Source organism: Enoplosus armatus, chromosome 13 (assembly GCF_043641665.1).
Source record: "Enoplosus armatus isolate fEnoArm2 chromosome 13, fEnoArm2.hap1, whole genome shotgun sequence".
Taxonomy (NCBI): Eukaryota; Metazoa; Chordata; class Actinopteri; order Centrarchiformes; family Enoplosidae; genus Enoplosus; species Enoplosus armatus.
Genome location: NC_092192.1, coordinates 2,881,772 through 2,903,247, shown reverse-complemented (window position 1 = coordinate 2,903,247; position 21,476 = coordinate 2,881,772). Strand labels below are relative to the sequence as shown.

The 21,476-nt window shown below is 40.4% G+C and overlaps 1 protein-coding gene across 1 annotated transcript in view; it reads right to left on the bottom strand.

The window, feature by feature from the left end:
* The window catches only part of LOC139295553 (glutamate receptor 1-like), a 62,287-nt gene that overhangs the window by 5,703 nt on the left and 35,108 nt on the right, over positions 1–21,476 (bottom strand). The window contains exons 4-16 of the mRNA XM_070917754.1: positions 19,973–20,157; positions 17,802–17,855; positions 17,545–17,703; positions 16,583–16,750; positions 16,367–16,471; positions 15,462–15,572; positions 15,141–15,347; positions 13,787–14,002; positions 13,202–13,319; positions 12,926–13,073; positions 10,297–10,495; positions 9,675–9,922; positions 4,303–4,417 (exon numbers count right to left, since the gene is read on the bottom strand). Coding sequence (XP_070773855.1) covers positions 4,303–4,417; positions 9,675–9,922; positions 10,297–10,495; positions 12,926–13,073; positions 13,202–13,319; positions 13,787–14,002; positions 15,141–15,347; positions 15,462–15,572; positions 16,367–16,471; positions 16,583–16,750; positions 17,545–17,703; positions 17,802–17,855; positions 19,973–20,157 — 2,033 coding nt within the window. The remainder of the gene's footprint in view (positions 1–4,302; positions 4,418–9,674; positions 9,923–10,296; positions 10,496–12,925; positions 13,074–13,201; positions 13,320–13,786; positions 14,003–15,140; positions 15,348–15,461; positions 15,573–16,366; positions 16,472–16,582; positions 16,751–17,544; positions 17,704–17,801; positions 17,856–19,972; positions 20,158–21,476) is intronic.

Sequence of the window (21,476 nt, the reverse complement as noted above, 5' to 3'; positions counted from 1 at the left end):
TTACTTTTACATCCTTTGAAAATGGGATTTGATTGGTTGTTGAGTTCTTGTTTCTCATGACATAAGTGGTTGCGCGTTCTTCTGTCACATGCATCGCTGGGTTTTTGTGGGAGTGACTTAGCTTTCTCATCCAATAGCATGCAGCCCGTTAAAAAAAATGAACAGGAGGAAATAGCACTCATAGTGGGCGTGGCCTCTCTTTAACAGGAAATGTTGTGAGGTTAGGGAGAGCCTATCAGCGGGCTTTCCTCTCCAAACTGTCATGTTAACCTCAGCCAATCAGCTTCTGTGAAATTATACCAAAAGACACTTCAGAGTCAGACTGAAATCAAGGTAAACTAAGAAAAGAAAAGAAAAAACGTCTTCATTTTTAGTATTAGTGTTAACTAAAAATCATATCAGGTGAGAACACACGTTATGAGAAAGGAGTCAAAAGTAAAAATATGTCTTTTTAACTAAATTTGAACTTATTGTCGAGTTGGAGACAGAATCCTCCTCAATAACTATCCTGAGAACAAAATGTCAGGGGGAGCAAATGGCACAGAGAAAATAAAGAGAAGCTATTGTGTCATCAAATCAAAGATTTGTCAATAGTTTAAAATGCATTTTGACAGTGCAAACTGTACAGCAGAATGACTTTTTCACCAAACCTTTCAGGTTTACTTTACGATGCATTCTGAGCTCAATTTCTCTCCAAAAATTTAGATCATAACTTCAAATCTCTACAAGAGAATGACTTGAATTTAAATGGTTGCAGTCAATGCCCTTCTGTACGGGACTACATTGGAGTTGTCAAGAATGCTTTTAAAATAAGTAGATCTGTTCGGTAACATGTCATACAGTGTATGTAAACGTGTTGTCTGATTTCTGGTGCAACCTTTCTCCCTGTGATCTGGTTTCTTGTGGAGAGGAGGTTTTGCTGGTGGCACAGAGTGAATGGAAATTAGAGAGATAAAGATGCTTTTAAAAAATTAATCTGCATTAGTTTAGCCATTGCCTGATGTCTCTGTGGTTATTTGTTCTCACCAGTGGCCAATGTTTTTCACATTTGTGCAGTTTCAGTCTGACTTTAAGTCTTTTCTCCCCACTGCCACACTGACGACAGACTGATGAACGTTTTCTCCCATTTGTTAGTCACGGTCTGTTACACAGCGAGTTCAGAGGAACAGGAGGAACATGACAGATTGGAGACAAAAACATCAGTGGTTGTGTGCGTGTGTGTGATGGGAGAGAGAGTAGGGTGGTAAAGCTGTGGTCAGTAGCTTCAATTTCAATAGCTGTTGGTTAGCAGCCATAAACAGAGAGAGAGGAAGGAAGAGAGTCATAGGGTGACAGTAAAAGAGGGAGGGAGGGAGAGGGAGAGAGAGAGAGAGAGAGAGAGGGAGAGAGAGAAAGAGAGAGAGAGAGAGAGAGAGAGAGACAGGAAAACATATTAGCAGTTCTGAAAATCTGACTTTTTACATCGACATGTAAAAAAAAAAAATCTGGCTTTAATCTTGAGCTTCCGGGACAGATTTCGCATGTTGACGCAGAATAGCTCCTTCCATCTTTAGAAAGACAAAACCCCAGGACACTGTACAACCACTGACATGGTCTAAAAATATTCACAGAAATGTGGCACCCAAAGGCAGTCAGGAATTGCGATTAAAAGTGATGTAAAAAGTCACATTTTTCAGCCCCTCGTCTGTCCGTCTGTCTGCGGCTGCTTCCAGTGAACTGTGCTGACCACAGAATATTCTGGAGAACAGAAGGAAGGCTGAGCAGAGAAAAGCCTCTGAAGAAATCTTCTGATCTGGAGACATGAAAACCCCTTATCTCCGAAAAGTCTGCTTTGTCATAATTGGCTAAAGCGCGGCTCATTTTCTCATCAATTTGCATATATTTGTCTGACTATATGCAGAGTTCGGAACAAGTTTTGTGGGAACTAAGTTCATAAAATCTACTATATAGCACATAAGCAAGCGTGGACAGCCTCTCAGTTTAAGTACAAATTGGAGTCATGAGGTTTTCATGCCATCAGAATACTTAAATGTGTTCATGTTTGGTTGATTTATCCTCCAGTTCTTCAGAATGGTCAGCTGAGAAGCAGTGATACACTCTAAAAACAAAAAGTTCTTCAATAAACCAAAAATTACTTCACTGATTGTGATCGCAAAGGCAGATTTCTGTGTCAACAGGTAGTTAAAGGAAAAATGGCTTTCTTACTGAGAGTTAGATTAAAAGATACCACTCTCATGTCTGTACTGTAAATATGATGCTACAGCCAGCAGCTGGTTAGCTTAGCATAAAGACTGAAAACAGGGGGAAACCGCTAGCCTGGCTCTGTCCCAACTGTAGCAAAATCCACCAACCAGCACCTATAAGACTCACTAATCATACATGTTATATCTTGTTTGTTTAATCTGTGCAAAAGTTGTGTTGTTTTTTGTTTTGTTTTACAGGAGGTTATGTGTTGGACAATTTCTTTCTGGGACCAGTAACTCCCTGAAGTTCCCACTGGTTGCCATATCAATTTCATAGTGACAATAAGACTTCAGGGAATCACTGCTCCATCACAACTGGTCATTTTTTCACCTTTTTTATGGATTAAACAAATGAGATATAGGATGTTAATTAGTGAACTTAGTGTTAAAGATGCTGGTAGATAGATATTAAATTAATTGACAAACCAACAATAAAAACCTCCAATTAGCATGAAATGAATTGGGAAAAAAATAGAATAGAAGCTTCTACCACACTTAGAGAATCATATCTGCAAAAAGACATTTTCTTTTTAGAGTGTACCTGCTGAAGTTTGGGGTTTTGGGGTGTGGATCTGATGGGGGTAAGGGGGGGTGGGGTAAACCAACACATGACCTCGGGACAAGGCCGAGCGACCTCAAGAACTGACCTTTCTGCCGGAGTCCTTGTGTCCACACTCCCCCTTGTCATACCACCACTTGTTTTTCAACTTGTCTAAGACGGCTTGTTCATTGAGCTTCAGTACTGCTAGGTTTACTGGGATTCTTCAAAGAACCATGTGAGGAAGGGAGGGGGAGGGGGGGTTGGGAATAACATAAATAACATTATGCACCTCCATGTTATCTTATGTTATTGATCAGCTGCACAGCAACAGGGCTGCGGTGGCTACAGCAGCAGCGGTAGCAACGATTTTAGCAAAACTGGCATTTTGGTACGCTACAGAGAACACCTCAACAACAAAATAAAGAAAAACAAACAAAAAACAGGCACAATCACACATAGAACTGTTTTGGAAAATGTCAGCGTTAAAGTGATATGCGTTAATACTCCATCTAGCTTGGTTATGCCTGACTCCCTACGTGCGAGATGTGTATTACTATATCACTTTGGGTAACCGGCAAGAGCTGAAAACACTCCGGGATCTTTGGATTTACTGAGCAAAACAGTCTGCTGTTCAAATACCAGAAAGCATATCAACTGTATTTTGTGGTGGGGAGGTTGAAGGATTGCTGCAGTTTAACTTCCTGGGGGAATGGAGTCAACACTGTCCACAAACAAGGAACGGATGTCAGAGGTGAGATGATCACAGAGGGTATTTTACTAGGCTAGCTGATAATCTTGGTTTATTGTCAGTTAGCTTTGCTTAATTTTCCTCAATTGGTTAACAGCGATATACATTATTTCCATGTGCAGACTTGGATTCTCCTTTGCTGTACATATGCCTAATTATGTAACGCCTATATACAGTACCTATATAATATAAATATACCTTAACCAGTGTCTTAGGTAGCTTTGAAGATCATCATCATAGATCACCCGATTATAACCCTCAAACAAGAATACATACCAGATCATGTTTTATTTTGCGATTGCTTTTCTCTCTGCCATGATTATTTTGAAAATCTGCTGTGTAGAGCATCTTTTTAGCACTGTTTTGTTGCATGTAATGATTGTGTAAAATTGGGATTAAATTAGCTTGATGCCTCTTTTAAACAGGATTATCTCTGTTCTAAAGGTCATACTTTAATCCTGTTTTGTTGTGAAATCCTAGGCTTCCTAATCGTGTTTTGTAAAATACCCCCTGGATCAGAAGGTGAGAAGTCAGACATTTTCTTCCACAAGGCCTAAGAGTGAATCATTTTGGACGGATCAAACCACCTCCTATTCCAGAGGTGGACCCAGTGTTACTACAACTGTGAAAGACACCAAACAATAGGTTCCAGTATAGTTTCAGTGGTGCCCTCCGGAGTGTTTTATGCTTGTTTTTTAAGTTGTGGGTTGTTGCCGGTTACCCTGTGTACCATTGCCTGTCGTTACCCGTTGGGGTTACGGTGATCTGACCTTGGAGTCCCCTCCCCCGGTGCCGCACTCTCCCTTGTCATACCACCATCTGTTTTTCAATTTGTCCAACAGGCCCTGCTCGTTCAGTTTTAACACTGCCAAGTTAACAGGGTTTCTACGGGGATGATAGTGATGAGGGATAAAAGGGAACTAGGTGTTAATGAGCAAAGGACTACCATAGTGAAGATAGTAACATCATTACATGTATCTACTTATGACAGGCATGTTATTATTGGTGTAATCATAAAATGAAAGGTTCCTTAAAGGACAGGTTTGCTTCTCTTCAACCCAGACCATGTTAAGATGTTGGTATGTTTCTCATAATTTGTCAAATCACATCCACATAGCTTTAGTGTGAAAGACTTAGCTGCAGCCGTTCACAGGGCTTAAACACTGTCTAATGTTCAGGCGTTCATTCAGGCGTTCAAAGAACATAACAAATCTCTTTTTTTAAATCCGTGAAGGGTACAGACAGTACTTGCATATGTTCACAAACCAGGATTCCATTATTGCGTCTAGCACTGAAGTCGCACTCTGATTGGCATCAGCTGCTTCATTCATTCAAGAAATTTCAGAGCTCCCTTTTCTGTCAAATCTAACTGTACAACCATTTTCTATAAATGGTTAGTTCCTTGGGCGTCAGTGAATATCAGGGAACACATAACTTGAATCACTGATACCATTGTCAGCTCCTGGAACAGGCTTGGGGTGGTCCTCACTGGCGAACGACTGGGGGGGGGGGGGTCATGTGACTCCCATAGTCAGCCTGAAAAAGCATCTTGGACCTGAATGTGACAACTGGCTTTTGGATTGTCACCTTTCTCTGGGTGAAAAGACCTGCATGATGTTTAAAGGTAGATAAAGTTTGACTCACTTTCTTGCATTTCAGTTTTGGCTTTTGAACCAAACTCTTTTATAGGGGTTGGTCTAAGACTTTGATTGATTGGCCCACCGCACTTTGTCCTAATGACCAATGACTACCTAGGTTGTTTTCAATATAGGCAAACTATCAACTGGATTCACTCATTCATCATTCTCTATACACTTGGAGTAAGAGCTGTGTTCTCAATTCAGGATCAGAGTCTAATTCATGAGTGATCCCTCTTGGTGCTGGCTGCAGAAATGCAGGCTTTGGACTTGACTGTGGTGGTGAAGATGGCACCGAGCTATAACGTAAAGCTTTCAATTCACAATGTAAATTCAGTTGGTTCTGACCCACTGAAGAAATTAGATTGAAAATACGAGGCGAGAATCTGTGAAGTGTGTCAGCAAGATGGCTGGCGTCACCCTACGTGGTGACTGAGTGAGGACTTCACAGGACTTTACAGTGAAGTAGCAGTGGTTTAATTCGGATGTCCTCTTGAATCATCAGAGGAGCCATTTCAGAAGAATCCAAGAAAGAATCTCTCTTCCTTTGGACGTGTCCCAAGCACGACAGACTGGGAACGACATCCATGGGTAATACTTGGACACGCTGGGGAGTCCAATATCTCCCAACTGGCCAAGGATCACTTGGGGATCCTCCAGGAGGAGCTGGAGGGAGTTGTTGGGGAAAAAACATTGGGACTACTCCTCTCGACTGTCATGTGTGAATGAATTGATAGATGGCGAAATTGCGCCACTGGCTTGTGTTGAGCCCAGTGATCAGCTGTAGCAGAAGTTTCTCATGACCGAAGCTGTCTGTGAGTTATACTGTACTAGTAAAGGATTTGAATAACATTTTAATATGATCTGGGTTGAAATACAGCAAATGCATCCTATTACTGATTACTGCGCAGCAAACTTCGACTTGCATTAATTTCCATTCATTACCTGATAAATAAAGTAGGAACAACAGTCAAATGTTTGGACATAAATGCCAGGTGGAACATAAAGCAAGTTCAGGTGGCAAAATGTATTTTACAATTGTGTCAATTTTCTACCATGTAGTATTTCCCTACAACATACACAAATACCCACAAGTTGCCTGTTGTTCCCCTTTACATACCAGTGATGATCAAAACTATAGAGTGGCAGAAGGTAGCAGTGATGTTTGAAAATGATCAGTGATGAGTCAACCAGGAGTACTTCAGTTTGAAAAGACAATAACAAGAATTAATGTAATGATAGCAAAAGAAGAGTTTTGTTCTAAAATTCATTATGTATATAAGAATATATATCAAGAAAAATACATTTGAATGACCGTACAGTGTAAAACATAAAATAGTCCAGTTGAAATGTGAACAAAATTATTATGTGGATCCAACTATGTTGTTAGAAGAAATATCAATTTGGAGGAAAATCAAGGAGAACATATCCTATGTGTTAAAATCATGCCATCGTTACCTGTTAACAACCAAATGATATAATTATTATCTCAATCAGGTCAAAGTCAGTTTAGCATTAATGCTATAAATCTACATTTGGCTTCTGCTTCTGGTTTATCTCACCTGGACTAGAAGTGTTAGTAAAAACTTTATAGTACCCATTCTAAAAAACAAAATGTGTTTATGTGTTTTGAAAGTGATACTTATTTGTTTTAATCAATCAATCAATCTGACAATTTGAAATTACGTAACTTGTAACAATGTCATTTTGGAACAATACTCTCCAACTAATCCACTTAGAACAGTAGCACAGTCATCATCATCACAGTGATTCTGCAACAGCAGACACGGCAGCAACATGAGCGGAAATCAGATGCTGGTTGATGGAGTTTTATCAATGGAAACGATGAAATGAAGTCGTTGATTTGATATTGTCAGCTGTTAGTAGTGAGAGCCGGTCAACCCAGAGACAGAGTACACAGTCTGTTCAACTGGAATTTGTGAGCAATATTTTTAATGTGTAAAGGTGATTATCCAATATGCTTAGCATTCAAGTGGTTTAACACAAATGCGTTGCTAGGTAACTGATCACCGACAACTTGTTGTTCTTTTTTCAAAAATGAATGATGAATGATTTTGGGCTTTCTGCATCTGCAGCTGTTTGAAACCATTTTCTGCAAAGGCTGAATGTCAAGCCAATTTGCTTGGCTCAGGTTTGCTGTCAGGTTTGATTGATATTTTTTGAGCCTACACACTAATTTCATAACATAGAGGAACATACAAATTATTACATTCAGCATGCACTAATCTCATCTTTGGAGTAATTTCCTTTCTCCGACTCTGGGTTGGCTGTAAAATGCTGATGTGGAGCAGAAAGAATGATGACAAATACTGTAATGTACCAAGATGTTCTCTCACAGAACATCTGATAAAAACATGGACAAAGGCCAACTTCTGTCTGAAACAAAGAAAGGGAAAACAACATGACTTTCAAATGCTGCTGTCAGGTAAAAATAAAACCTCCAGTCTTGATGATGTTCCTGTTTCAGCTGAGCTAAGATTTTTTGTTTTGTTTTGTTTATTATCTCTTAGACAGTTATCCTGTGTCCAGTAAAAACCAAGTCAACACCTGCAATAAACCAGCAACCATTTCAATACTGAATAGATGTTGACAGAGTGGTCTCCAAGGGGCCACAAATAGGCACAGCTTTTTAAGGGCTCACAAGCCACATAGATTGGGAACCACTTGTTTAATCTTAAACAATGTTTTTTTTAAACGTATCATATGTACAATATTTCCCTCTGAAGTGTAGTAGTGTAAAGTAGCAAAAAAACGTAAATACACAAGTAAAGTACCTGAAAATTCAACGCAAGTACAGTAGTTGGGTAAATGTACTCAGAATCAGAATATATTGATCCCCGGGGGGAAATTATACAAATGGTACTTAGTTACTTTCCACTGTCAGACATTGGTGGTTGTTACGTGGTTACTGGTTGGATATTAGGGGGCTCAGAGACAGATTGTTAGTGTGCTTTGGTATCCTTGGTGGTTGCTGGGTGTTTGTATGATTGGCTACTATGGTGATTCTGGGTGGTTTTCAGGGAGTGCCGCATGGTTGCCAGGGTGTGCTGTAACTCGTAGAGGGTAGAGTGTATTTATTGTTAGGGGTGTGAATTGTTGGCTCAACAGCAGTTCAGTAAAAAGAGTAATTATCAAATATTTTGCTCCTTCTTCTTTATCTTTCCTTTTGATTCAGTTCAAATTCTTATTTAATTCAGTAACTATTAGCTGAATTAAACTATTAGCCAAACGAACACGTGAATGAGGCTCACCAAAGTTTTAATGCAAGATTTTATCTGACAGCAGCTCATAGATAGATAGATGTGGATGTTAGTAGCATTGTCAGTATTGTGGTGATTGTAGAGGCAGACAGACAGGCAGGTTGGCGGTCAGACAGGCACAATAGATGACATGACAACAGACAGGTAAACAGGCCGACAGATCAGGAACAGGCAGATAGACTGAAACACTAAGACAGACAGACAGAAAAACACACATATTGACAAAGACAAACAAAAGAGAGAGAGACAAGACAGACAGAGAGAGAGACAGATTAACAGACTGACAGTCGGACAGACAGACAGACAGACAGACAGACAGACAGACTGACTGACAGACAAACAAACACACAGAGTCTAAAACCCAAATCTGACAGACTGCTCTGTGAGGGTCAGGCTAGTTTTTATATTTTCATGTATGTCCTGATTTTTGAGAGTAAAAAGAAATTACATGAAGTTTGTTGTAATCTCTAAATCCTGAATGTACACTGTACAATAGAGCTCTGATAAACCCATCTAAGGACTCCAAACATCAGCGTCCTGTGGGTCGATTCATTACATGTTTGAACCAGTACTCCACGCTCTGCAGAGGTGGGACCAAGTCATTGTTTTTCAAGTGAGTCTTAGTTCTTGATCCTAAAGTCCTAAATCAAGTCATAAGCTCTAAAAATCCTGAATTAAGTAAGTCACACCAACACTGCCCTCTCTGTAGTTATCTGCTCTTTCTGTGAATGTGCTGCTGCTACAGCCAAGAAGCTTCAGGTCTTTTAAGTCATAAAGCTCAAGTCCACATTTAGTCAAGAGTCGCTGTTAAGGTCAAGTCGAGTCTGAAGTCATCAAAGGATGACTTGAGTCTGTCTTGAGTCCACACCACTGCATGCTAGCGCCCACTGTTTAGATCCCAGAACACTAGCATATTCATGTTATGAAATGTATATTAAGTTTTGTTCATGAAGCCAATCAAGTTGTTTGATTACATTTTTTATCCATTCATTTACCTTTGATTTAAAACCAAGAAAACAAAATTCATGACAGAATACGTCTCTTTAAAAGGACAGCTTAATAATTTAACATGTGCAATGTGTCGGTGGATCAACTGAACCTGTTGACACCATTAGGTACAATTTGATATGCACATGTCTGGGCTGACTGGCCTAATTTCCCACAAAAACAGACAAAACAGGACACCAACATTAACCCCACATGACTGTCCCCTTCAGAGTGTACCTGAGGGCCGATCCTTTGGGCGTGGCCACTCCGTAGCCTTTAGAGTCCAGGTTGCCTCCTACTTTCATGGTGTCGCAGGGCTTCCTCTGCTCGATGTACTCGTTCATGGAGGACTCCAGTAGGTAGGCGTACTTCCCCTTCGACTTTCTGACTCTAATCACACCCTCATTGGTGTTCTTGACAAACACTGTAGGGTCTGCGCTCCGCATGTACGACCACATCTTCTCAAAAACTGCTATCTTTGACCGCTAAAGTGGGAATAGATAGTAAAGACAAATAAAGATCATTCTGAGGATGAAGGACAACCTTCTACCTCAAAGCACCGCTGATTTTGACAGGAACCTCTAGAACTCTTGGAAAATTGTCAAAAGAAAATGCCATATTAATGCACATTTCTATCCTCTACTGTTATGTGAATATTAGTTAATTGGTTGATGGAGTTGGTGGAGCTAATTCTCCAATCGGTGCCAGCAAACCAAATTCAAAGAATATAGCACATTTTTCATCTTTTGCAGAACAACGGGTTCTGCCAGACCACTAACACGACAAACATACTGCAGAGAATTGTAGATCGGAATAACATCGATATATTGAAAAGTATGAAGAACAATGTGTCCCTCACCCTGAAGAACTCTTTGGTGGAGCCTCCATCCAGGGTACCATAGGCGATCTCTGTCTGCTTGGCCAGGTCCTCTGAACTCTCTATGGGGGAGACCATCCTCTCCACGGTGAGGAAAGCTGCCAGGTTGGCTGTATAGGAGGAGATGATGATGAGGGTGAAAAACCACCAAACTCCTCCAACGATTCGACCTGAGAGAGACCTGGAGAGAATGAGGAGGGAGCGAAGGAGAAGACATACATTTACCCAGGATAGTCTCACTAAGAAACACTCACTCACTCACAGTTACGAAGCTGCCCGCTTTTACTTTCCCCTCCCAGTTTTACCGGGAATTGAACTAGAAACCTTCCGGCAACAAGCCATAAGTCTACGTTTCTGATTTTGCACGTCTTTTCAGTTATTTGAGAAAAACAAGTTGTGTCTTTTAGAATAATTAGTGGTTCACAGTCACTTTTCCTCAAAAGCTGACCTCCAATATGGCGACCAGAAGACGCATTACATCACCAGAGAGGCTTCTGTTGTAACATCTGCTCACTACTGAATCACTGGACAAATAATACATGTCTTATTTTTGTTTCCTACAGTAGGTGTGACAACTGAGGCTGAACTGCTGTGAATAAAGGAGCAGAGATGGCTCTGCCTGCAGGGAGGCTGCACACACAAACACAAGCGTCCATACTTCACATAGGCATCAAATACATCGACACATTCGCAAACACACACACACACACACACACACACACAATACACACACACACTGTTCAGCCCTGCAGTCATAGCCAGCTCATCTAAAGGTGACCCTGTGTGATGTGTAGCCCTGACACACACATTAACAGGGCCTGTGTCATGATGAACAGGGTTGAGACGGATAGACAGGGCATGTATCTGTGTGCAACAATGTCCTCACAATAATAGGAAGAACTCCAATTTGAGGATATTTTTAAGGTTCCCCACGAGAGCCAGATTTATAAACAATACATAACCACACAAACTATGTAAACTAGAATCTAAATAATAAAATACTATTAATTTATGCTGTTTGCCAATTTCAATTTTTACAGTCTAAAGTAACTTTGTGGACCTTAGCGGGGAGCTCATTTGAACTATTTTGTATTGGACTGCAACTGATTATTTTCATTATGCATCAATCTGCTGATCATTCTCACCATTAATCGATTGATTGATTGTAAAAACTCTGAACAATGTTTGTTTTGTCCAACCAACAGTCCAAACCCCAAAATTATTCAAAATAAATTTAAATACTTCAAATAACCAAAAGGAAAAGCAGCAAATCCTCACACTTGAAACTGGAACCATGAAATGTTTTGTATGACAAATTACGTAAATGATAAGCAAAATAGTTTAATTATTACATTTTCTGTGTAACTGATTAATCGACTAATTGTTTCAGGTGTGCGAAAATTTTAGTAACTAAAGCTGTTGCTCTGAAATGTACAGTAGAAATATAAAAGACTCAAGTAAAGTATAAGTACCGCAAATGTAAAAAGTACAGTAAAAAGTACAGTACTTGAGTAAATGTACTAAGTTACTTTCCACCACTGGGGTTAGGGGATGTATTACGTTAAGGAGGGTTCTCACAAGTATAGAAGTACAAACGTGTTTCTGTGAAAGAGCAAAAATACAGAGTTGAAGAGACAATTGAGATTGACTGGCCGTGAAATATGTCTTAAAACACACACACACACACACACACACACACACACTACCTGTATGCTAAACATATAGTATATAATATATAAGGAGACGTTTGACTATAATATTACTTTAATGAGGTCATGTGGTAAACATTTACTGAAAAAGACGTAAACGCACACACATAGCGAAACACTCACACATATACACTGACAAAATAACAAACCAACACACACACACACACACACACACACACACACACACACACACACACACACACACACACACACACACACACACAGAGTGCAGTACATCCAGAATAGAAACAGCCTCAGGCCTTGACACAGTAGTAACATACAACTAACCCGGCAGCACGTCACACAGGATTGTATGTGTTTCATGATAACGTGTGTGTGTGTGTGATGATACGTCTACATTAATAAGCAATGTATATCGATGATGGTATGGTTATGTATATATTCATCTTAGTCTGTCTTTGAACTTCTATGTTTATGAGGAAATCTTGTCCAGTCTCTGTTTGTAGGTATAGTCCTCGTTATAGAGTTCAGGTTAGAGTACATTTAAGTATTGTACTTTATACTTCTACTCCACTAAATGTAATTGATACCTTTAGTTACTAGTTACTTTGCAGATTCAGATGAATAATACACAATAAAATTAACAATGATGTATTATTATGGATAAAGATAAGACTTATGGGTGAAATTCACAACCCAGCAGTATATATAGTAAAAATAAGCTCCACCTTTACCAGCTGCAAAGTGATGTACACATTCATGCATCAGTAATTATAATTCAATAATAACATTATTTCATCATTATTCTGAAATGGGTCATTCTGCATAATGAGTATTTTTACTTTTTGTAATTAAATTGTAATCTGATGGTAATACTTTTGTATTTTACTTGTACTTTTACTTGTCTCCACCACTGTGTTGTGTTTGTCCAGGTGTCCTACCTGGGGGAGATGTCACAGCCCTGCTGCATGAAGGCCCCGAGTGAGAACCAGAGAGAGTTAAAGATCCCAAAGTCATTGGTGTGTTCTGGAGTCTCTTTTTCTTTCTGTTGGTTCTGGTTCTGGTTCTGGACCTGAGCCTGTGAGTACCCTGAGAAGCAGTCATATCAAACAGAAAACTGACTGATGAAAGAATTACAAGAATGAAAATAAACAGAATAAAAAGGAGGCTTCCAAGCCTTGATGATGAGGATGATGATGATGATGATGGTGAGATACCTGGAGAGTGAGCAAGTTCAGAGGATGAAGTCGGCAGAGCTCGGCGTGAGGAGGGCAGAGTTTCATCTTCATCATCAGAGTCGTCGCCCTGCCATTCATAAGGACTGAAACGACTCACCTGAGACACAGCGAGACAGAAGTATTATCAGTTACATGTAGGTAAAGTATCAGCAGTAAAAATACTCATTATGCAGTAAAATGTCTCCTGTGACTCTGATTCCATATAACATTATTAGATTGTTAATATTGATGCATCAGTGATAGAGCAGCATTTTACTGTTGTAGCTGCTTGAGGTGGAGCTAGTTAACTACTTTACATACAGGTAGCTAGTTAATTGGTTTATATTCAGTTAGCTAACTAACAATTTTATATACAGTTAGCTAGTTTCGTCCAGTGGTTCCAAACCGCCATTATGTGTTAAAGATGCTGTAGGTTTTTTGGTGTGTAACTACAAACACACAAACATATTCAAGATTCAAAAAACTTTATTGTCTACCACATGATGGAAATGTGTCTTACGTTAGGGGCTCACAAACAACAAAAAAGCATACACCCATACATACACACACTCCAGCCCAACTCACCAGGAAGAGTACCACGCTGACTCCGATGTAGGCGAAGACGATGCACATCCAGATCTCGTAGGCCAGCGGGTCGAGGAAGGAGAAGACGCCCGGTTTGGACTTGGTGGGCTTCTTGATCATAATGGAGATTCCCAGAGACATGAAGGGTTTGGTGAAGTCGATCACCTGCTCTCGTACCAGAGTGATAGTCAGTGGGGCGACCGCCACGTCGGCCTTCTGCAGAGAGAGAGGAGCAGATACAACAACAAACATCACTGAAGTTCTTTCACAGCCTGTTTTTTAGCCAACATCTGCTGTAACAAAACACACACCTGTATTTGTTTATTTGTGGTTATTTGTGTGTGTAAGCTCAGATTGACTGGTTTGTTTTTCATATTTTCTTCTACATTGTCTCCCTTTGTTCTCTTCTATTCATGAAGTTAAAACATGTTTTGCTTCACACCACGTATCTATCATACCCCAGATGTTTGTACCCATTCGCATCTTTTCTTTGCCTCTAAGTCTTGTTTTACGTTCTATAACTAACACGTCTACGGGAGACTTTTTCAGGTTTTCTTTTATTAGACCAAAAATGATTTTACTTTGTACTTTTTGCAAATACAAGCTCAGCTTGTAACACTATGATTTGTTGAGTTGGAAAGTAGTGTCCGGCCTCCCAAGCACACTGTCCATCTGCGCCCTCCTGTTTAGTTTTTTTACCAGGTTGCTTTTGTTTTGGCTTCTTACAAATTTCATGCTAATCAGAGTTAGCATTGATGTTTTTTTGTTTTGTTCTGGTGCAAATGTCTACTTGAGCTAAATCAAGTAGCTCAGTCACTGCAAGACCCCTCATTACAGGTTGTACATGTCTAATTGTGACCCAGTCTTACATACACCATCCTGCTGCCCCACAGAATCCAAATGTGAATTAACCCACAGCCGAAAAGAGTCCCCAAGAAATGCACTATTTATTCCTGTTTGAGTAACATTTGCAAAAAACTACAGTGCCAGGCTGTTTCAAGGAATTACTGAGCCTTCTTTAAACATGAAACTATATATTTGTGATGTGTTTTTAAAGATGTACGTCTTCAGTGGGAACCAATGAGATTGGAACAGAGAGCCACACACAGCAAGTCAGAAAGTATTGAGAGACAGTTTTTTCATGGGATTGGTTGACAATAAGAGAAACAGAATAATGCCAGTCTCATCCTTTAAGCAGGCGGACTTTCAAGTTTCACATATAGGGAAGTTGTAGCTGTCAAATGCACATCCAAGTAAGAGGAAAAAACATGAAGACAACATTTTAAGTGCAATGTATAATCCATCTGTGTTTTCAGATCTGCTCCCTCTATGGTTGAGGTCTGGCCACACTCACCCCGTACACCAGTTCTCCCACCATGCCGTTCCACATCTTTGTTTCAGAGTCTCTGGCACCGTACTTGCCGTCACCCACCAGCTCGAGTCGATAGACAAAGCCGACATGTTTGGCGATCTCTGCGGCCAGTTCAGCGCAGTAACCTTCGTACCTTTCATTTCCTTCAAACTGTTCGTGGTTCTTCTTCAGCATCATGTAGGGAGCTTCCTGTACAGAGACAGATGGCGTTTAGTTTATATCTACTTTCTTTCATTTGTCTGAGAAATAAAACCACAGGGAGGTGAAGGTAAGATGAACAGCATCATGTCTTCCCAGTCTTACCAGTATAGTGGTGACTACGTATGTTCTGTTCTGCAGACCGTGGAACTCCTCCACCACCGGCTTGTAGACGGCTGTGTTCACATAGCCTCTCCTCTCGTTCCAGTGGCCAATCTGAACATACAGTAGCAGCAGCAGCAGCGTTACACTACAAGTCTTCAGCCTCTGTTCACTGTCTCGTCTGTAATCTGACAAGTGTGTTGTATCATTGTGTCTCCAGCTTTGGTGTTTTCCTTTCAAACAAGTTTCTGACAGATTTGCTTTTCTGTTTAAGAAAAACAACAATGATACATCAGTTTTTTCAAAATGCTAAATGCAGCATCCTTAATATGGAGATGAGGGAGGATGAGGGGTGGACATTTTAATGTAAGTTGTTAGTTTCTGAGTTTAGTTCCTTTGGCTTCATAGTTCCAGGAACTATTTTGGTTGAACAATGAGTTGTAATGGTTGCAGCTTATTGTCCCACCTCAACTCCACCACGGCTCTGTCCCCCAAAGAAGGATTTTCTGGTTCCATCAGTTGACAAAGATTGCAGCAAACAGTAAACCTAAATTCCAGGCTTTAAAATGTCGCATTTAAGCCCTGTACCTCTGTGTGAAGTCTCATAAACCACAAAGCAAGCATAATAATGTACCTTATTACAATGATAACTCATACTGTAATGCTGGGGTGTGTGATGGAGTTTAAAAGAAAGCTGAGAGTCTGCAGGTTTTTAATACCAAACAAGCGCTGCAGCAGCTGATTTCACTGATGATCACACCTCTAATCAGAGAAGAGGGAGCTAATTATTGAAATGAGCTGATGTAGGGAAAACCTGCCGACTCTGGACTCTCTGCAGAGTGCATCTCCACACCAAACTTCTGTTAGAATCAAACTCGTTTAACAAAAAAAAGCAGCAGCAACAGCACCTTCCTGGGTCCGGTGTGGCTGAGCTCCATCACAGTCAGAGTGTAGTTGGTGCGATGTCCTCGCTCATCAAACTGAACTTGACCCGTCAGCCCCTCCAGACGCACCTGCAAACACACAAACAGACACATATCCACACCATATTCCGTGGCAGCGTGAATTAGTGTTATCGTGTGTATTAATATGTGGATGCTGTATATTTGCGTGTATTTTTTTACCTGTTGCAATGCTCTCTGTATGTCGATGCCCTGTCCCCAGGGGGCAGGAGGATTTGCCAGACACTCCCCTGCGTTGCCACGGCGAGAGATGTCGATCCGCTGCCGCCGCAGGTTCTGGAAGGCCGTCGCCATGACGTTAACGCCATCGTAGGTCAGAGCTCCTGTGTACTGAGCAGTCAGAAATGAGGATGATGATGAGGACAGCAGTGTTGTGGATTTTCATGAAATGATGATACTGACAAATGTTAAATGATTAATACTATTTATATCAGCCTTTTTTCAGCAAAAGCCATTCAATGTATTTACATTTTCGCATGAGATTCAAATTACATTCCTACGCATGAGAGACTGACAGGAAACGCTGCAGCATGTAATCACTTTGTAATTTCATCTGATTGATCTGTTTACTGTTCACTCTCCTGCAGCCGTATGAGAGCTGGATTAAGTCACTGCTCATGCTAACACAATATCTCTTACTGCCGCTGCTTCACATTAAAACATTTGGTGAAACACGGCAAGGCTTTTATTGTGAAGCAATAGCTAATTAGCTATCCAGCTTGCAAACAACAAGCTAAGGTGCAGGACAAGACCTGTGTTGATGTTAGTAAGTTGGATAAGAAGGACACTTAATCAGGAAAGCTGCTGTGGGTTGTTCAAAGATTGTGGACAGTAACAGTTTTCCAAATGGTTAATGTAAAGATAGGGGGCACCATCATGAAATCAAAAATATATAAAACATAAATTTGGTTTCTTTTGGTTTCTGATTTTTCTCAGAGGAGAAAACAGGACAAGTGATTTACTAAACAGATACATATGCTGTAGCAGACAACAAACATGACATTTCATTTCATTTCATTTGATTTAGAAACTAAGGTTGGGTAAGCTTCCACAGAGTGAATTCAAGTCAAAACAATGTCCTCACAAATACAGCAGCACAGATTTGTGCGTGTGTGTGTGTGTACCCTGAGCCTCCTGCGTGGCAGCTTGAGGTCTTTGCTGTCGAAGTCCAGCCAGTCCTGGTCGATCTTTTCCACAGCTGGATTGGACCGATTCACCAGCTGGAAGCCCGTCACATTCGGCCCCAGCTTCTGAAACTCTGTCATGTTCAGGTCCATAAAGCCCTGAAGCACAAGTGCACACACACGTGAGAGCGTGAACTCATCCTGCACTCACTGTATTCATGTTTCTCAGGTTCCTTCCAGTAAACAGACAGACTCACCAGATTGGCGAGGATGTACTGGTAGTTTTTCAAGTTTCTCCTCTGAGCAGCAATCTGAGCAAGAGAAAAGTCAGAGTAAATGATATGCTAATTACATTTTTCTGATGTTTCTAATGATGATAAAAAGCATCCATTACACATTCATCACACCCATCTGCATGTGTGTTTGTGAATGTGAGTGAGTGTGTGTCTTCTCAAACAGCTACTAATTGGAGGACTTGATTTGTGTTTGAGGAATTAATTGCCCATCTTCACCATCAGGAAGAGGTGGAAAGAAAGAGAGAGGGTCTCCTCAGATTGATGAGAGTCAACTGAGAGAGGACAGGAAAGGAAGAGAGGAGGAGGAAAAGGCAGAGAGAGGAGACTGAAGAGGAAGGAGGAGAAACAGAGGAGGAAAGCAGAAGAGAGGTTATACAGAGGAGGAGGAGAAGTAGGTGGACAGAGAAACAGCTGGAGAGGGGAAAGGAGGAGAAAGACGAGGAGGAAGCAGATGTTGGCTCTCATCTTCCTCTCAGGTCTAGCTCCTAATGAGCATCGGTCAATGAATGTTCACTAACACAGCTGGTCGGCAGCGCTGAACGCCACTCACTGCTGGAGGGGGGAGGGGGGAGAAAGCTATTTGAGCTCCTCCTCAATCCCTCCATCCTCTTCACCTCCCCCTCTACTTCTTGCCTCCTATCCCCTGTACCACTTCCTTCTTTCCTTGTTGTTGTTGTGGTTTAACACCCAATCAAAAAAAAGCACTCCAAAACTCTAACATTTAGTCTGTGTGTTTTGAGCTAAATGCTAACATTAGCATGTTGGTTGGCCCACCACTTCGGTCCAGACTTAAATATCTCAACAACTATTGGATGGTTTACCATGAAATGTGGTTCAGACATTCATGTTCCCCTCAGGATGAATACTAATAAGTTTGGTGATCCTTTGACTTTTCATCTAGCGCCTCCATCAGGTCAAAATAATGTTTCAAATACTATAATAAACCGATAGAAAGATAGTAAACCGTCTTCCTACTAAATGTCAACATGTTAGCCTTGTCATGTTAGCATTCTGATGTTTGCATTTAGTACAGCCTCACAGAGCTGCTAGCTTGGCCTGTTAATGTGCACATGAACAAACTGCTTTTCTGAGAACTCAGATTTCCCATGTTTTGACCAACGTTTTTTTTTATGCCAATTTCACTGAAGTGGGTTTTCTTGTTCACTGCCATGCCACCAAATTTCAGAGAGCACAACTGCTTCCATTTTTTTTTTTTTTAAAGTTCACCACTTAAATAATCACCCAGCCGATCCGAAGCTCCACCTGATACTTCACTCACATTCAACTAAACTAAACGAACCAAATGAAGTCAAATTACAGTCAAGTTGAACACCACCTGATATTTTCAGCCAGGCCACATGAAACTTAACGGAACATAAAATAAATTCAGCCGATGCCAAAAGCTTCACTTCACAGATCCAAAACACCACCTGATCCTTCAGTCTCTGTTAGCCAGCTGGAGTTCAGCAGGAAGGGGAGTTTCCCAAATGATGGCTGGTTTCTGGCCAGAGTTCCCACTGAGCAGCTTTTGGCTTCCTGAAAAATACACCGTTTGTTTCTCTGCCCTCTTACTCTCTCTCCCTCTGGTTCTTACAAACATGTTACATAATATTACAGAACATCCTTTTCACTGCAAAAATATCTTTCTGAACCATTTCCTGCATGCGCTCGCTCTCTGTTGTCTCTCCAGCCAGTCAATTATCAACGAAGCCGAAATCAAAGTGTTTAATGTTAAAATCAAAACACGTGTGAAAGCAGCTGCAACTGAAAAATATATCTATATATTATAAAAAAATATTCAGCTGCATATCCTGCTGCTCTGATGATCGCGAGCAGAGAGTGTAACCAACAAAAATGACCAAAACAAAATAACTCAAAGTTTGGCTATTTTGAGGCGTAGGAGGAACCTGTGAGTGTGAAGACATGGCATGACTTTCAACATGGCAGCGCCGTGCTGGACTCCACAAAACAAACCCAACCAAGAAATCTTCAGAAAACAAACAAGAATCAACTGAACATTGCAGTTTTCTAACCTTTCTCAATCTTGCTCAGCTTTTATTATCCGTCAGCAGTCCCTCCTCATGCACATGTACAATTTAAAAAAGGCCTTGTAGAAAGATTTATTGTTTTACCAGGTTGAGGATGGAGCTGAGTCGTTCCAGCTCACAGTCGATGATGATCTGAAAGTCCTTCTTAAAGTCCATGTCGGCCAGCAGCTTGATGAAGCCCATTTCTGTCAGAGTGTCCAAGTTAACGGAGGTGACCTGCCAACTCCGCTCCGCCGCCGTGTCCAAGATCCTCTGCAGCACCGAGAGACCTGAGAGAGAAATAAATAAAACGTGAATCGGTGCATCTTTTCACATCGTATATGTGAATATATTCACGAGGACATAAGATATCATTCATGGAGAAACAAATCCGATAGGTCTGTATACTGTTTTAACGAGCTACATTTATTTAACAAGAAAGGTTTGTGATTTAACAAGATTAAATGATATTGATATACCAACAGTCCAAAACCCAAACATACTTAAAATTACAATGATATATAGTATAATTGTTTTAAAAAAGGGCATGGACAGTCAATGCTTCTAACTCTTCTAATTTTCAAATAAATAATGTCAACCAGAGAATGTTTAATTTTTCATTGATAGATGATGATTGTGGATTGTTTGAATAATTATTATTCAGCAGTGGAAGAAGTATTCACATCTTTTACTTCAGTAGAAATAGTACACAACAATGTAAAAATACTCCTGCATTCAAAATCCTAAAGTAGAAGTAAAGTCAGAGTATTTTAAGCAAAACGCATTTAAACATGAAAAGTAAAGTAATAGTTGTGTAGAAAAAAACAAAGCCTGTAATTTCTATATTACAGCCAGCACAGCAAAATCTTAATCAAAGTAGAAACTACAGCTGTCAGATAAAAAGTAAAGGGTACAATTTTCCCCTCTGAAATGTGGTGGTGAGTATTAAGTAGCATAAAAACCTGATGATCCCACTATGAGGACAATGCTAAAGCTCCGATGCTAACTGCTGCTAAAACCACAATGACATATTTGGAGTTGTTGGTTATATTTTCTATTTCATCTCATTACAGTCTGACTGATTATTTTTCAAATTAACTTCCCCCCACACTGTCTGCCTTGTTGCTCATAGCTGGCAAGCACATAAACAACACAGATATTTTTCATGTGAAATACTCAGGAGTGGATTTGAAAAGGCAGTGGCTTCTCAAACTGAATGTCAAACTGTTTTTTTTCCCAGTGAAATCAAACTCTTGTGATGTTTGCTGTCTGCCTCAGGCTGGACTTGGCCTAGGTTTAACTTCCAAAAGCTGCTTCACACTGAGACGCCACTAACTCTTGATGGTTTTATTTTTGTTTAAGTGGCCTGATTTGAATAAGAAAAAATAAATATTGGTGATGACGAAGAATTTCCTGAGATGTGATTTATCTGAGAAGCTTTTCAGGGCAAACTTGAGTCTTTTATCTTTCAAACTGTCTCCTCTCCTGAGCTGTAATCTATTATTTAAGCAGAAAAACCTGACACAGTCAGACTGTCAGCAGAAACATGATACACCCACTTGGCCTCATGATCAAACCTGAAAGACCTGATGCAGGTAAAAACAAAACT